General features: G+C 49.2%; 1 protein-coding gene across 3 annotated transcripts in view; it reads left to right on the plus strand.

Annotated features, from left to right (window-relative positions):
* DNAH14 (dynein axonemal heavy chain 14) overlaps positions 1 to 14,803 on the plus strand; it is a 281,677-nt gene extending 266,874 nt beyond the window's left edge. For all 3 annotated transcript variants that reach the window (XM_073671866.1, XM_073671867.1, XM_073671868.1), the window contains 3 exons: positions 7,150 to 7,295; positions 7,378 to 7,524; positions 8,103 to 14,803. In XM_073671866.1, coding sequence (XP_073527967.1) covers positions 7,150 to 7,295; positions 7,378 to 7,524; positions 8,103 to 8,318 — 509 coding nt within the window. In that variant the 3' untranslated portion in view covers positions 8,319 to 14,803. The remainder of the gene's footprint in view (positions 1 to 7,149; positions 7,296 to 7,377; positions 7,525 to 8,102) is intronic.
* Positions 14,804 to 17,916: the final 3,113 nt, after the last annotated feature.

Raw genomic sequence — 17,916 nt, forward strand, 5'->3', positions numbered from 1 at the left:
TTCCCTCCACATGATGTTGCAGGGCAGGGACGGCTTGCCTGCTGAAATAAAAGCGGCTGGGCACGTTGTATTGTGGGACTGCCAATGCCATAAAGTTACGGAAGGTGTCAGTCTCCACCAGCCTGAATGATAGCATTTCAAGGGCCAGTAGTTTAGCAATGCCAGCATTCAGAGACTGTGCTCGGGGGTGGTTTGCCGAGTATGGGCGCCTTTTCTCCCATGCCTGTGCTAACGATGGCTGTAGACTGGCCTGGGAGTGTGAGGATGACTGGGAAAGTGGTGCTGTGGGTGGAATTACACTGTGTCTCTGTACAACAGTGCCAGAGATTCTTCCATGGCGATCCTGTGAGGAAGCCGAACCAGCTGTGTGTGAGCTGGAGGAAGAGGCTACAACACGAGCTGAAGAGGTGGTAGGTGGCGCTGTAGGTTGGCCTAGGTCTTCAGTGTGTTTTTGTAACTCCACCACGTGCTTGGTCCGCACATGTTTCCACATATTTGTGGTATTGAGGTTGCTGACACTTTTCCCTCTTTTCACCTTCTGATTACACAGCTTGCATTTGACAAAGCAAATGTCATCTGCAACTGTGTCAAAAAAGGACCAGGCACTGCAAGTCTTGGGAGCGCCCGCTTTGGATTTTGGAAGAGCCATGCTTCTAATGGGTGCCGAAGTGGAGGCTACAGGCAACCAAGTCTGCCCCCTCCCTCTCCCTCCTTTTTGGGCTGTTCGGGGAATCTCTTCCTCAGAGCTGCTCCCACCACCTTCCTGTCCCTCACGCCATGATGGGTCAAGGATCTCATCATCTACACCACCCTCTTCAAACAACTGCTTCTCCTGGGTAGTCTCGACAGCACAGTACGCACCAGAAAGTGGCACCTGAGTCTCATCATCAGATGCGTACTGAGGTGTGCTGCTGACCATAGGCACTGGCCCACCCGCCTCTTCAGATTCAGAGAGACAAAACGGTTGCGCATCACTGCATACTACCTCTTCTTCAAATTCTCAAATTCTGCTTGGCTGGCCCCCTCTTTCCAAGCCAAGAGATTCAGAGAACAGAAGTAGAGATGGCTCCTGTCCAGGGCTCTCTGACTGCCTGGGCAATTTGGCAGGTGGTGAAGAGACAGATGGGTGCTCTTCAGTGCTCAGGACCTGAGAGGATCTGGAACTAATTGAAGTCGATGCGTTAGCTGCCATCCATCCGACAACGGCTTCAATTTGGTCCTCCCGCAGCAGTAGGGTACGGCTAGCTCCTACAAAGCTGCGCATAAAGGACTGTTCCCTGGTAAAACTGGGGGATGCTGAGTCACTGGTGCCCGCAGCAGGCACAGAATCCCCACGTCCTCTCCCTGCAGGCACAGAATCCCCACGTCCTCTCCCTGCAGGCACAGAATCCTCACATCCTCTCCCTGCAGAAACTCCACGCCCACGACCACATGCCTTACTCCCTGCCTTCTTCATCTTGGTAGACTGATAAAGATAGGCAGAAAAGTACTAAGGGCTTAGTGTGCTTATTCCTGAACAGCTGCTAACAGGTATAAGAAACACTAATTTTATAAAGTGTGGACTAGACTATAATATGAGCTAATGTGGCCTACACAACTGTAAAGTGGAGTGTTTGGTGAACTTTATTTAGGTTTTTTTTGTCACAAAAAGACACTGGATGTGCCTAAAGATGTAATACCGATAGTATCACAAACTTTTTGTAGCTATTACAATGTAGGAAGGTAACCTACAATGCAATAGATGAGGCTACAAAAAATAGGCTAATACTAATCTGGCTGGGGCTGCAGGGCCTAATGCTGCAGAAAGGCTCCTCTAACTACTCCTATATAGTGTGTTTGGAACCAATTTAGCTGAATACAGATGGAACCACCACACTAATAGGAGATATCAGGAAAAATTATGAATTGGCAAAAAAGGACAATGTATGAGGCAGTGACACACACTGAGTGCACTACAACCAGACGTGGTTGAAGCACACACTACAGGGTGAGCTGCACTCACACCCAGACCTTGCAAACAGCGGTGAACAGTGCAGATGCATAGCACCGTGCACTAGCGCTGCAAGACCAAAAAAAATTCTCTATCTACTCCTATATAGTGTGTTTGGAACCAATTTAGCTGAATACGGATGGAACCACCACACTAATAGGAGATATCAGGAAAAATTATGAATTGGCAAAAAAGGACAATGTATAAGGCAGTGACGCACACTGAGTGCACTACAACCAGACGTGGTTGAAGTACACACTACAGGGTGAGCTGCACTCACACACACAGACCTTGCAGAAAGCGGTGAACAGCACAGGGAACTGTGCACTAGCACTGCAAGGCACAGCGATTTATAAAGTAGCTTGGGTAAAGCAGAATAGATCAAATAGGTAGCTAAAACTGTCCCTCAGAACAACAGCGTCCTATCCCTATCTGAATTCACAGCAGAGTGAGCTCAAAATGGCGGCGGCGGCTTTTATAGTGCATCAAGACATCATTTCAGCAGCCAATCACAGCCATGCCATTAGTTAAGATGCCTACATGCCTAACAGGATGTGCCCACACTTCTTAGGATCCTCAGTGGCTGAATAAAATGAAACTGGCTCATTGCATTATGGGAACTTCCGATTCCGGTATACGATATTGCAAAAGTATCGAAATTAAGTATCGGAATTCCGATACCGCGAATATCGGCCGATACCCGATATTTCAGTATCAGAATGCTCAACACTAGTCCTTACCCTTTGACAGGATAATCAGGGCCGACTGCCTCATTGACCGGGAAAGAACGCCCGAGGAGAGACATTCGTTAAACACCTCAGTCAAGAGGGGGACCAAGGAGTCCCTAAATGTCTTATAAAACTCTGATGTTAAGCCATCCGGACCTGGCGATTTCTTAGGCCGAAGCCCATCAATGGCCAGTCGCACTTCCTTTTCCCTGATTGCCCCAGTCAAAACGTGAAGCGAGGGGTCATCCCCTGGTTCAGGGATGGCTTCGGGCAGGAAAGCCGACATCAAGTACCGATTCAGATCCTTCTTCCCCAAGAGGTGTGAGTAGAAAGATCTGATCACATCTAGGATCCCTGATTTGGATCTGTTCTGGGAACCCGTACCGTCGACCAAACCTGTCACCACCTTGCAACTCACTGACATCTTACAGTTTCTGTAGGGGTCGGGCGAGTGGTACCTCCCGAAATCTCTCTCAAAAACCAAAGATGTGTGCCTATTGTACTGACACCTCTTGAGTAAAGACTTCACTCTGGAGATCTCCTTACGGTCATCTCCAATCGAGACGAGATGTTCGAGTTTCCTCCTCAGTTCCTGATACAGGCGGTACCTGCTCAGGCTCCTAAGGCTCGAGAGCTGGCGGAAGAAACTCTCAACCCGTTCCTTGAATATCTCCCACCACTCTGACTTATTGCTAGAGATCCAAAAGCGGTACCTGGCTCTGAGGAAAGTCCTCAAAGGATTGTCTTCTCTCCGCTTCATACTAGAGGGATGAATTCAGCTTCCATAGTCCTTTTCCCATCCAACAGGTTTCTGCAACATTCAGAGAAAAATAAGTCAGACAGTGATCAGAGAGCTCCACCTCAACAATGGACACTGCTGAAGAGATGGCTTCCTCCTTCGAAAAAAAAACTGTCTATCCTAGACCTGCAGCTACCTCTATGAAAGGTGAAACCACAGTGACCTGGGGTGTGCCGGATGTGGACATCCACCAGGCGAACGTCACTAGCTATGCTATTAAGAGTATTACTATCATAAGCCAGCCGGTCAATGGAGCCTCCCCTATCACGAAGCCTTGTGACAGTATTAAAGTCGCCTCCAAAGACCACCTGCCAGCTCATAAAAAGATGGGGCTTAATCTTCAGGAAGAGACATTTAAGGTCCCACTTTGACTGTGGACCATAGATGTTAATGAGCCGAAGCTCTTGTCCCTTCATGAAGATGTCTAAGACCAGGCACCTCTCCATTTCTACCTCGATAACTCTCCGGCATTCAACCGATGCAGTCTTAAAAAGGACTGCCACCCCACTACACGGCTCGGCCGCAAGAGACCAGTACAAGGACCCACAACTCCACTCGCTCTCCGCCTTGTGTATGGCCCCCATATTCGTAAGTCTGGTCTTTTGCAAAAACAAAATTTCAGCCTCAAATCGGGTGAGAAAATCAAAGGCTGGAAATCTAGCCGCATCAGACTTTATACTAGCGACATTAATGGACGCTAGAGTCAACGGGGTGGGTGCCGCCATCATGAGTGATCGAGTTAGATGGCCTTTTTCTTCACCCCACCCTTTTTTCTAGCCTGTTCATCTCTGGACGATGAAGCCCCCCTCTTCTTTTTCAGAGAGACAGAGGTATCCATCCCTCCTACCTCTTTCTCATCTCTGGACCCAAGGATGGCGCCACCTCCCGATGAAGACACACCCTCTGAAGTAGGGACCCCGCCCCCTCCCAGGGACCCTCCCGATGTTACCTCCGGAACCCCCCCCCCCCCCGACTCCCGTCTCAGCAGGGTCGTCAAGGGGTTGGAACCGGTTGGAGAGGGGGATCAGAGGGGAGTCGGTGGGACCTTCCTTAGGCACCTTGGTCACGGAGGGAGAAGATTTTCCACCTCCCTTCTTTTTCTTCTTTTGTTTACTTTTGGCACTCTTGGTACCCTTGTCACCCATTTCTTTTGTCTGTTCCCCTCCGTCCTCATCAAAACTTTCATATTGGGAGGCATCTGAGAGATCAGCCACTTCCTCTTTCTCCATCCGTCTGATCTCCTCATGCACCGCTTCCTCCCCCAGGGCCTCAGTGACATGTGCCGCCGCCTCGGAGGAGGGGGCAGCCATTACCCCAGTTTCCCGAGGCTCCTCCTGATGCCTTGCCTGCCTCCGCTGCTAAGAGGGGCCCCTAGCCCTGGCATTCCTCACCGGCCACTCAACTCCTCCCCCGCTGCCACCTCCAACCTCTGCAGAAGTTGCACCATCAAGAATTTCCTCGCGGCTCCCCTCCGCCCGGCCGGCCATGGCATTAGAGAAGGAACGAGGGCAGCGGCTGAACGGGTGACCTAGATCACCACACAGGTGACATCGAATGACACCACAGGATGCGGTGAGGTGACCCTCCTCTCCACACAAGGCACATTTCTGCACCTTGCAGCCCGCGCTGAAGTGGCGAGGATCACCGCACCTGTGGCAGACCCTCGGCTGCCCTTGGTAGAAGACCAGAATCCGATCCCTTCCCAGGCCACCTGAATGCTTCAACTTCACCATGAAAGTCCAGCCTCCTGACCAGATGCCAAAATCGTCCCGGTTCTTCTTAGGGACCTCCACAACCTCGCCGTACAGGCTCAACCAGGTCATTATGTCGATGCCAGAAAGAGACTTATTACACGTTAAAACGGTCACTTTCGGCCCACTTTGGCGAGAAATTGCCTCCACGGGCTCCTCTTTTACCAGCTCATAATTGTACCAAAAGAGCTCAAAGCCCTCCGGCCGAACAACGCTGATATCAAAGGTGGAGGCCCCAAAAGGATGTATCAGAGCAAAGATGTCAATAGCCCTGAAGTCCATCTTCATGAGGAGCTTCACCAGATTTGTCCTGGATGGACACGCCTCATCGCCCCTCCAGCGAAGACGAACCACATTTCTCCTGGAAACCCCCTGCCCGGCTGTCGGGAGGGACCACACAGTCTCCCCCACCCCTTTTCTCTTGGAAGGCAGCTTGACCAAACTTATCTAGCCAGTAGGACAACTCCATCTCTCTTCCATCTACATTGATTGTCCGCTTCCCTTTTTTGAGGGCCTACAGGAAACGTCGGCGAAAAGCATCATTCCCTGGGTCCAGAGAGGAGGAAGACCCCTGTAAAACCCCACTGACAGCAGCCGCATAACTAATGGTGCCTGCAGGCAAGGGGGGCGATGGACCAGCCCCTAAATTCCCTGAACCCTCAACCTCACAGTCAACCGTCTCCATCTCGCTTACCTCAGCCTCACCATTTCCACTAGAAGTCCCCGCACTGGCACCATTCACACCAACCATTCCTCTAGCAGAAACCACATTGACACCATTCACACCCCCCATTCCCACAGCAGAAACTGCCCCTCCAACACCTGACCCTACAGCATTGTTACAGACACTATTCACACCAATCGCACCTCTTCCATTCTTACTTACATTTTCATTTGTATTTTTTACACTGCTTTCTGCTGGGGTGGGGGTTGTTATTTGCAATGCAGCTGCCCCTAGTGTTGACTGTATAAAGCTGTATGTAGTGAGCTTCCCTAGTGGTGGCTGTATAAATCTGTATATAGTGAGCTTCCCCTAGTGGTGGCTGTATAAATCTGTATGTAGTGAGCTCCCTCTAGTGGTGGCTGTATAAATCTGTATGTAGTGAGCTCCCCCTAGTGGTGGCTGTATAAATCTATGTAGTGAGCTCCCTCTAGTGGTTGCTGTATAAATCTGTATGTAGTGAGCTCCCTCTAGTGGTTGCTGTATAAATCTGTATGTAGTGAGCTCCCCCTAGTGGTGGCTGTATAAATCTGTATGTAGTGAGCTCCCCCTAGTGGTGGCTGTATAAATCTGTATGTAGTGAGCTCCCCCTAGTGGTGGCTGTATAAATCTGTATGTAGTGAGCTCCCCCTAGTGGTGGCTGTATAAATCTGTATGTAGTGAGCTCCCCCTAGTGGTGGCTGTATAAATCTGTATGTAGTGAGCTTCCCTAGCGGTGACTGTATAAATCTGTATGTAGTGAGCTCCCCCTAGTGGTGACTGTATAAATCTGTATGTAGTGAGCTCCCCCTAGTGGTGGCTGTATAAATCTGTATGTAGTGAGCTCCCCCTAGTGGTGGCTGTATAAATCTGTATGTAGTGAGCTCCCCCTAGTGGTGGCTCCATAATGGAAAGCTCAGACAAAATAGGACCATCACAAGTCAGATACCTATTTGTACTATATGTGAGTGTCTAGTCCAGGGATTAGCGATGGGCATGCTGGGAGTTGTAGTTTTTCAACAGCTGGCGTGCTATAGGTCGATGTAAGTAATGAAGGAGATTGTAAATGTTAAGGATGACACTATTAGACCCGGACTGCACAACTAGTGGTGCAAGAGGATCCAAACTCCAGGAGAGTTGCTCTATAACTCTGTTCTTCTATAATCTCTTCTTCCCCCCAGGCTTCCTGACCGCTGTATTACAGAACCACGCACGGATGAGACACGTATCTGTTGACTCTCTCACCTTCAAGCACCGGGTGCAGCCGATAACGGGTGACCTGCGAGGCCCGGACAGCGGCCTCCGTGGCAGCGACGCGGCCTTTTCTGTGAGTATTGTGATCATCTGTCCTCTGTGTTACATTACTTACTAAATTCTAACCTCCTATAATCCGTACATATTTCTCTTAGGAAGAGCCTCCTCCTCAAGAAGGGATTCTTGTTTTCGGGCTGTTCCTGGACAGCGCCCAGTGGGACCCCGAGGCACAAGTCCTGGAGGAATGTGAGGAACGGGACAGGTTTTACTCATTGCCTCAAATCCACTTTATTCCACACGTGGTAGGTGACATTATTCTGGGGGGAAACATTTCAAGTCCGTTTTCCAAGATACTTAGTGACACGTTTGTACTCGCAAAATTCAAAACCTGTTATTACTTGGGAGTTGTTGTTTTTTTAATTGGGATTTTGAAGCAGATTGGTTTTAATAGCCTCATAAATATATATATATATTTTTTTTTCCATAGGCTCTTTGTTTAAAATACCAATTTAAAGATTAATTGAACATATCCTTCTCTGAGCCCGCTCCCTACAATGCGGGTGCCACAGCTGTTTAACCAGTTAAAAAAAAGAAAAAGTTGTGGCTTCTCAGAACGACGACTGAAATCTATTTTTTTTTTGGTAATGCAAAAGGGGGAAAAAAAAAAATGTTGTCACTGTACTGACCCATAGAACAAAGTTCCCATTTTACCAAACACTGAAAGCCATAAAAACAAAACTTGTAAAAAAAAAAAAATCAGCTTTTATTTTTTTATTTCACCCATACTGACGTGAATATATGTATGTAATATTAGTTATTAATCAAGGAGCAGCGCCTGTAGTTATCTCACACGGGTTGTTACATCTCTTCCCCTCATCAGGTGGGCACTGGCGGTGCGGACCCGGCCAGAGGAGGAGAGCACAATCCAGTGTACACATATGAATGCCCGCTGTACAGGACGCCACAACGGGCTGGAACGTTATCCTCCACCGGACACTCCACTAACTTCATCACCACCGTGTTGTTACCGAGTGTAGAGAGACCCAGTCACTGGATACGGAGAGGGGCGGCCCTGCTCTGCCAAATACCAGAATAATAGGGGAAAAAAGGAACATTGTGTAATAAGACTCAAACCGACCTGACCAGCTTCAGTAGGAACAGCACAAGGTCCTTATCGGGTGGAAAACAAACATTGACTAAAGTTGGTCATAAAGCAGATTTTACACACAAGTGAGTTAGGACGAGAGATGAGCAAAAAAAATATGTGCAAGACCGGGGTCCAGTCACTATAACGGTGGTCCATGGCCGCTGGGATCAGAACCCTACAAGCCTCCTCGGTGCCTCTGATTAGTACGTCCAGCGCTACATCATGTGTTTTCAGGCCAAGAGGCACTGGCAGGTAGGAGGTTTCAAAGATCTGGCAGCCATGGACTACCAACGTGGCCACTGGACTGGCATCCTATAAATCTATTTTCAACAGTCCAAGCGATAGCCAGCACTCACATCTTCTTAAAACAATTGTTTTATTGATCCATTAGTGTAAAAGGCACAAAAGACGGATTTTGGTAAGAACTTACCTGTAAAATCCTTTTCAGCGAAGGAAGGAAGGGAGACACAGACATTACTAGTGGGTAGGCGGAGCCCACACAGGATAGAACACCTCAGATTACAAAAAAGAGTGTTGTCCGGCCCCTCCAGCTTGGGCTCCTCCTACTCCAGCTCTCCAGTCCGTACACAAGCTAAGGAAGAGCAATTAACACCAGCGGAGCAACACAACCCCTCCTGAAAAACTTAGAAAAAAGCAAGAAGACAGGTTATGCATATAACAGAAAAAAACACACAGTCCCAGGTACTACTCACTGGACCTGACCACTGCGATGAGCTGGCAATGCTGGAACAGAGCCTTAGCGCACCGACCCCAGTCCAGATAATCGCCATCAGAGAAGGGTCACGCTGCATCTGAAAACACAACAACACACTTCTGCCATGGGAGGGAGCTGTGTCTCCCTTCCTTCCTTCGCTGAAAAGGATTTTACAGGTAAGGTCTTACCAAAATCCGTCTTTCAGCAGCAGAATGGAAGGAAGGGAGACACAGACATTACTAGTGGGACGTCCCAAAGCAGTCCAGAAATTAAGGGTGGGAAAAAACAACAAAGGCAGATTCCCAACAACTTAGATAAATGCGCAACCAGCGCTAAACACAAGTTAAGGAGATAACCTAAACTACAGCCGCCTGCAGGACACTACGTCCTAAGGCCGCATCCGCGGAAGCACTCACGTCCACCTTATAAAACTTTGTAAAAGTGTGGACGGAGCGCCAGGTGGCCGCCCGGCAGAGTTGAGCTGCCGAGGCCCCTTGATGAAAAGCCCACGATGAACCCACAGCTCTCGTGGAGTGAGCTCAAATCTTAATTGGGCAAGGCTCGCCCTTAAATCGGTAAGCTTCTAAAATGGCCGACCGAATCCATCGAGCTATAGTGTCCTTGGAAGCTCGTTGACCACGACGACGACCTGCTGGAATCACAAAAAGTGAGTCCGACTTCCGAAAACCTTGAGTAATAGACAAATAGAACTTTAACGCCCGTACCAAATCCAAAGTGTGCAAGGCCCGTTCCTTCGCATTCCTCAGCTCTGGACAGAGCGAGGGCAACACAATATCTTGGTTAAAATGAAATTGTGACACCACCTTAGGTAGAAAGTCGCCCCGTGTGCGAAGCACTACACGATCCAGGTGAAACTCCAGAAAAGGAGGCGAGCAAGAAAGAGCCGCCAACTCAGAAACCCTTCTCAAAGAGGTGACCGCCACCAGGAAGGCAACCTTCCAGGAAAGCAATGAAAGGCTAACAGAGTCCATAGGCTCAAAAGGCCCATGTTGAAGAGCCTCCAAGACAAGATTGAGCCGCCAAGGAGTCACAAGTGCCTTCCGCGGCGGAAATTGACGGATTACCCCGCGAAAAAAGGAACGTACGTCCCTACGCGAGGCGATAGCCTTCCGAAACAGCAAGGATAGAGCGGAAAGCTGACCCTTCAGGGTGCTAACTGCCAAACCCTTGTCCAGCCCATACTGCAAAAAGGCCAACAAATTGGGAATGGAAAAAATCCTCGGGTTCCTTGAAGAACCGGAACACCACGAGAAGAAGGCTTCCCAAGTCTTGTGATAAATCCTAGTGGTAGCAGGACCTCTGGCCGCTCGCAGAGTGGCAATGACTTCGGCTGAAAATCCTTGACGGGTCAAGATTTCGGTCTCAAGAGCCACGCCGTCAAACGCAGAGACTTCAGGTCCGGATGACGAATGGGCCCCTGGGTTAACAGGTCCGGGCAAAGTGGAAGTGGAGGCACTGCCAGAAGCGACACCAGCGTTGAGAACCACGTCCTCCTTGGCCAATCTGGGGCCACCAACATAGCCGAGACTCTCTCCAGTTTGATCCGACGTAACACCAGAGGAAGTAAGGATATCGGCGGAAACACATAGATCAGCTCGAATTGGTCCCACGGAGCCACTAGAGCATCCACCGCCACAGCCTCCGGGTCCTTGTACCTGGACATGAACGTCGGTAACCTGGCGTTGAACCTGGATGCCATCAAATCCACTTGGGGAGTTCCCCAACGGGAGCACAGTAATGCAAAAACTTCCGGATGAAGACTCCATTCTCCGGGATCCACCTTCTCGCGACTGAGGAAGTCCGCCGTGATATTCTGGACTCCTGGGATGTGAATCGCGGAGATGGCTGGAACCCTGGCTTCGGCCCATACCATGATCCGAGAGACCTCCATCATGAGCCTGGAGCTCCTCGTCCCACCTTGATGGTTGATATACGCGGCCGCCGTCGCGTTGTCTGTCTGCACTCGGACTGGCAGACCGCTTAAAGGGACCGTCCAGTGTTGGAGGCAAAGGAAAATCGCCCTCAACTCCAGGAGGTTGATCGGCAGGACAGACTCTTCTGACGACCATACTCCCTGAACCCAGAGATCGTTCCAGACCCCCCCCAGCCCGTCAGACTGGCATCGCTGGTTATGACCGACCACCGCGGAAGGAGGAAGGACTTCCCCTGGGATAACGCTTCTGGATGTAACCACCATCCTAGAGACTCTCGCACCCTGTGGGAGATGATGACACTGCGATCCAGCGAAGCCTGCGATCGATCCCAACGGGTCAGAATGAGCATTTGGAGACCCCTGGAATGAAATTGAGCAAACGGGACCGCTTCCATTGACGCCACCATCAAACCCAGAAGGCGCATACACCTTCGAAGGGACATTGCTGTCGAAGACTTCATAACCTGTACATGTTGACGAAGACTTGCTTGCTTGTCCGGAGGCAAGGACACCACTGCCCGTACCGTGTCGAAGTGCATCCCCAAAAACAGGATTGACTGCGACGGTTCCAGAGATGACTTCTTCCAATTGACTAGCCATCCGAAGTCCTCCAGGAGCTGAAGGGATAGATTGCGAGCCCTCACCACCTCCTCCTCTGTGGACGCCACAATCAAAAGGTCGTCTAGGTAGGGAAGAATTGTCACCCCCTGCCTTCGAAGGATCGCCATGAGAGGCGCCAGAATTTTTGTAAAAACTCTGGGCGCTGATGCCAACCCGAATGGCAGGGCCACAAACTGGTAATGGTCCTGACCTATGGCAAAACGTAGGAAGCGCTGGTGAGCCCTTCCGATGGGAATATGCAAATAAGCGTCGCGAATGTCGATTGACACTAAAAAATTGTTCTGCGATAGAGCCGCCACAACTGAGCGAAGAGACTCCATGCGGAATTTCCGGGTCCGGACATGCAGATTCAATTTTTTGAGATCCAGAATGGGGCGAAATTTGTCCTCCTTTTTGGGGACCACAAAGAGGTTGGAGTAAAACCCCCTTCCCCAATCCTCCGGCGGAACCGGCACCACCACACCATTCTGCAGAAGGGAATCGACCTCCCGCCGTAGAGCGGTAGCTAGCTCGGGCTCTGACGGAATGCGAGATTGACAAAATCTGTCCGGGGGTCGAGAAAGAAACTCTATGAAATAGCCTGCCGACACAACCCGCGTCACCCAGGCGTCTGAAACGTGGGACGCCCAAGTCGACTCGAACTGGAGCAGGCGACCCCCGACTCGAGGACCCTCGAGAGAAACCCTGGCGTCAGTCCGCCTTAGCGGGCTTTTTGTCAGCTTCCCGTTTGTCTTGACGGAAGTTCTGTTTCCAGGGAGTGCGGGATTTCTGAGAGATCTTTTTTCCCAAAAACGAGGGCTGACCGAACCGTCCCCTGGGCCGAAAGGGCCGCCGACTACTACCGGCACTAGACTTGCCAGACGCAGAAGCCACAGCTCTACGCTGCGGTAAAGCCGTTTCTTTTGCCTTGGCCTTCGCAATCCGTTCCGTGAGGTCAGACCCAAACAGCTGACCACCCTTGTAAGCTAAACACAGCAAACCTTGCTTGGAAACCGCGTCTCTGGTCCACTGCTTAAGCCACAGTGCTCTTCTGACTGTGACAGCCGAGGATTGCGCCCTGGACAGCAGTGACGTAGTATCCAGAACTGCATCTCTGCCATATCGCGCTGCCTCTTCCAACAACTTGAAAAGCCCTTCTACCTCGGATAGCGGGGATCCATCTTGCCACGCCGTCCGTAGGCGGTCCAACCACCTCAGGGAAGCTTCACCAGCACACATGGCTCCTAAAGCCGCTCTGAATCCATGACCCGCGGCCTCGTAGATGGATTTAGCCACCATCTCCGTTTTTCTGTCCAGTGGATCCTGCAGACTCGCCTTCCCTTTAACAGGAAGTAATGAAGATTTGCTAAGCTGGGATAAAGGGACATCCACTTCAGGAGGAATCCAATTAGCAATCGACTCCGTAGAACACGGATACAGTGCCTCAAAAAACCGTGTCCCCTGAAAACGCTTATCTGGACACAGGCGTTCCTTCTCCACCGCCCCATCAAGTTCATCCAGAGATGGTAACGTTGACCGCGACCTATGCGACTCCTGAAAAAGCCGGGCCGACTTACCAGGGCGTCTAGCTACCTCCTCCGGTAACTGTAACGCCTCCCTCATAGCTCCAATAAAAGCATCCACACGGCCCAAAAGAGAGGCAGAGCGCCCCTGCCGATCCTCTTTATCCGAATCGGACATCTCCCCAGCAGAGCTTGAAGGGGAACCCTCCATATCAGAGATCTCCGAGTCGCTGCGCGTGGAGGACAGTACCGGCCTGTGGCGCTTCCTGCCATGAGAAGACAGTTGGGATCTAGCTGACACCCAATGACCTAGAAGGTCAGACAGGCTATCAATAGAACAAGTGAGAGCCTCCATTTTAACATCACTGAGTCCCCCGACCTGCGCTGCACTTGACGCCGTCGAGGACTCCTGCGAGTCAGATACGCGAGACTGATCCTGTAGCGGACCTGGGAGACGGACCACGCCTCCTGGACCCTGATCTAACATGCCCTCACACAGTATATAGCAGGCTTAAGCCTGTCAGTAACTAGGACAGTGTGGCTTCTAAAAGGAAAGAAACGAACGCTGAAGGGTTAAGGCTCTTACAGGGAGAGCTACCCCAGCTGTCCCCCAATTAAGGGTTAACCGCCTACCAGGGGGTTAATGCAGCAGACTCCCCACAACCTCTGCTAAATGAAAGAGGTGTGCGAGTCCCAGACAAAAAAAACCTCTATATGAGGTAGCAGCTGCAGGGCAGCGCAGTCTGCCACCTAATTGTGCCGCAGAAAGGTGCCCTGCGCTGTGGGGGTGAGGAGGTTAAGCTTCTGCCCTGACAGGCAGAAGCGACTCACCCAGCTGGCCGCGGTGCAGCGTTCCTTCGGTTCTGACGGGAGGAGAGGAGAGTGAGGAGCCGGAGGAGGCCGTCAGAAATGGCCGCCGCGCAGTGAAGAGAGAAGCCGGAAGGGGAGGGACAGGAGAAAGCGCGCGCTCAGAGCGCTACCTGCCCGCGAAAAGACCGGGAAGGCGCGAAGCCACGCCCCCCGCCGGCATTCAAAAAGGCGCGCGACTCCTCCGCTCTCCGCTCCTGCCCCGCTTCACATGTCCTGCAGGGATCCACCTGCGGACGAAAAACACAGTCACCAACGGTACATGTAACAGCAGCCGCCGCAGCAGCCGCTGAAGCACTCAAACACATTTACAAATGCTGAGTACTCACCCAGCTGAGCGCCACAGGGACCCCCAGGGATTTGTGGCGCTGTGGCCCTTAGCTTCCCCCCAGGACGGAGCGCGCAGGGACCCCAATGGCGCGGTTTGCGTCTCCTCCGGGAAGCGTCCCTCATCCCCCGGGGCCGGCAGGGTTCTGCAGGGACCACCATAAAGGGTATGCAGATCCGCCAGGGGAGGGGTGGGGGTCCAGCAGCGCTGAGACCCCTGAGACCTCTAGACCACGGGGGGTCCAAGTCTCTGTCCGATAAAAATAAAAAAAAATTTCTGAGGAGCTGCTCCAGCAGCGACTATCCTCTGCGACCTCAAATTTTAGACTGGAGAGCTGGAGTAGGAGGAGCCCAAGTTGGAGGGGCCGGTCAACACTTTTTTGTAATCTGAGGTGTTCTATCCTGTGTGGGCTCCGCCTACCCACTAGTAATGTCTGTGTCTCCCTTCCTTCCATTCTGCTGCTGAAAAAACAGTTGAACACAAGGGCATAAAAATGAAAAAGACAAAATAAATATCTGCTGCGCTCCCAGGCAACATGTTTCACACCTACATGGCCCTTTATCAAGCTAAAGGGCCATCTCTAGGTAGGTCTGAAACATGTTGCCTGGGAGCGCAGTGGAGATGACTTTTCTGTCTTTTTCATTTTTATGCCAGCGTGTACAACTATTTTTTCGTGCCTTTTACACTAATGGATCAATAAAGCAATTGATTTTGCTGTGCACCCAGACAGGTGAGCTGATTATGAAATGTGAAAAATAAGCAATCTATTTAGTTCAGTCCTAATTATGACTATTTATATGTATTGGGGAAGATTTCTCTAAGTATGCACCAGTTTTAAATAATTAGGTCACTTCTTTCATTTTCCAAGCACCCGAATAACTGATTGTTTGCTATAGATGACTTTGTGATAAGTCTTAGCTCAGGGTAAAAAACACAACCAGTGTGCGATAATGTGTAATGTCAAACCAATAAAATGTGAACCTACATTACAAGACGCGGCTTCCTCTTACCCTCACACTTTAATGACTGGGGGGGGGGAATTTGTTTTGAGAGCAAGTTTCAAAATGTCATCCCCAGTCTTTACTGTAGTAATGTGTGTCACTATTGTGAAGACAGAAATAGTTAAAAGTAGAGAAAATGATTGTCAGGAGCCCCGAGAACCTCTTGCTAGAATCGCCAGGGCCTCTTCTGATAAACAGGCGCGATGTGGGTGTTGTGATGCACAGGACGTCGATCCGGCCCAACAAATCAGAGGAGGCACCAAGGACTCAGATCCATAAATCGATTCTAAGTAAAAGGGATCGTCCATGAAGGCTTGAAACTAGACCAAGGATATCTGCAAGGAAATGACACACACAGATGACCATCTCCGTTCAAAGGTCCAAATCTGGCAACACGAGATTCAGTCATTCGTCACACAGCCCATCCTGATGCCAGCTGCTTATCCTCAATGAGGAGATCCACCACTTCTAGCCTTAGTTAGGTTTAAAGGGGTATTCCCATCCCAATATGTAGTAGGTGTAATAATAATATTAGCAAATATCTCCAATTAGAAATGTAGTATAGTTCTTCTGATTTACCATGTGCTTACCCCATGTGCAGGGCATTGCAATAGTGGTTTCAAACATGGATACCTAACTGTCACTGTATCAGTGGTGATAACCATGGATACCCAAGCTACGGCAATGCCCTTCTCATGGGGTAAGCAACATAGCGAATCAGAAGAACTGTACTACATTTCTAATTGGAGATATTTGCTAATATTATTATTACACCTACTACATATTGGGATAGGATCTTGAAGATGGGAATGTCACAATGCTTATTTTGTAGCAGAAAGTTCTCTAACTTACTCCCGTTAATCGGAAATTACATTAAATCAGGAGAATTGAGCAGATTTTCAGTTGTGAATATTTTTGCACCAAAATCTGCAGCGCGGGAATTAACGCTTAGGATTCTCTGCAGCGTGCGCAGGATATCATTATTATTTCCTTCTCCAGATAAAGAGCTGTGAATGTATCCTAGAAATGAGGGCGACATATAAGCACACACACACACACACCGCGTTCTTGCCGACATTTTATTAGAAACATTTGTGAAAACTTTAAAACTATTAGCAATTGGAATAAAACAGTGTATATAGGTATATAAAAAAAATAAGACATAGTAATGTAACCAAAACAATATATAAAAAAGATTATTTAACACGTCACGGGAATTTTCAGCTTTGTATAAATAAAAGTGATGGTGGTTCTCCCACTCGTCCCACTGATCCTAGGGGGCTGCCGCGTCCTTTCGTCAGTGGTCTCTTCACCTCGTCTTATCGTCTGTAAACCTGGTGTCACTTATTTCTTTTGTTACTATAAATGCTGGCAGTGGTTAAGCCCCATAAATTATAGAATAAAAAGTTCTGCAACTAGAATATACTTTTTTTTTTTTTTTTTTTAAAGTCAATTCTTAAATTTCAAAAACTTGACAACTTGGTCACACTATATAAATCCATGCAACCGGCAAAAGGCATGGATTTATATAGTGTGACCAGGTAATAGTTAAAAAAAAATAAAAAAGGTAAAACAAAAAAACAACCATTATACTCGCCTTCTGATGGCCCGCAGTCTTCTCTCCGGTGCATCCGGTCTCTTGTACAGCTCGGGGTGGTGTGAAAGGACCTTTCATGACGTCATTTAGTCATGTGATAGGTCACGCGACTGCCGACGTCACGTGACCTGTCACATGACTAAATTACGTCACGGAAGGTCCTTTTAGACCATCGTGAGCTGCCGGGGAGCCAGGACGCATCATATAGGAGACCGGGGGACAGCGGAAGGCGAGTATAATGTATATTTTTTATTTTAAATTATTTTGTTTAACAGGTACTTTGGTACCCGGGTCTGGATGAGAGTCTCCTGCTTAATATCCGCATGAGCACATGTAGTCATCCGGATATTAAGTGATTCAATGCAAGTCAATGGCGGCAATTACGCTGCGTGTCCGCAAAATTAATGGACATGCTGTGTATTTCTCAATGATAATCCGCAGTGGAAATTTGCACAGCACATGCAGATTATCATTGGGAAACATGGGGCACGTATTACCAAGCATTTTCGCTGTGGAAATTCCATGGCAAAAAATGCTTGAAAAACGCATAGTGGGCACGCAGCCTTAGGGGATATATGCTGATTTTTTTTCTATCCCCAAAAGAGGACATAATGTATATCTGTCTATAGGACATCTAGTGGTGTGAACACCAAAACACACGAGAATAGATCAGAAAGTTGCAGAACTTTTTATTACACATTTACATGAAACTTATAAAAACAAAACTATATACATCTTACATGTGTATATAAGCAGTGCAAATTAAGACCCGAGGTCCTGGCCATCGCTGGTCGTACAGTCATTTATATGACACATGAAGCCGTTGAAGCAAAGACCGTGCTATACACCATCGCCGGCACAGGTACCTATACAGAACCAGGGTAATACATATACACAGCCTTCATCAGGTACAACCTTGTACAGACCAGAAGCAGTCTACTCCATATTTATTCATTTCAGTC

The sequence above is a fragment of the Phyllobates terribilis genome, unplaced genomic scaffold (assembly GCF_046119375.1).
Source record: "Phyllobates terribilis strain yellow unplaced genomic scaffold, ASM4611937v1 Scaffold_3__8_contigs__length_932513732, whole genome shotgun sequence".
Lineage (NCBI taxonomy): Eukaryota > Metazoa > Chordata > Amphibia > Anura > Dendrobatidae > Phyllobates > Phyllobates terribilis.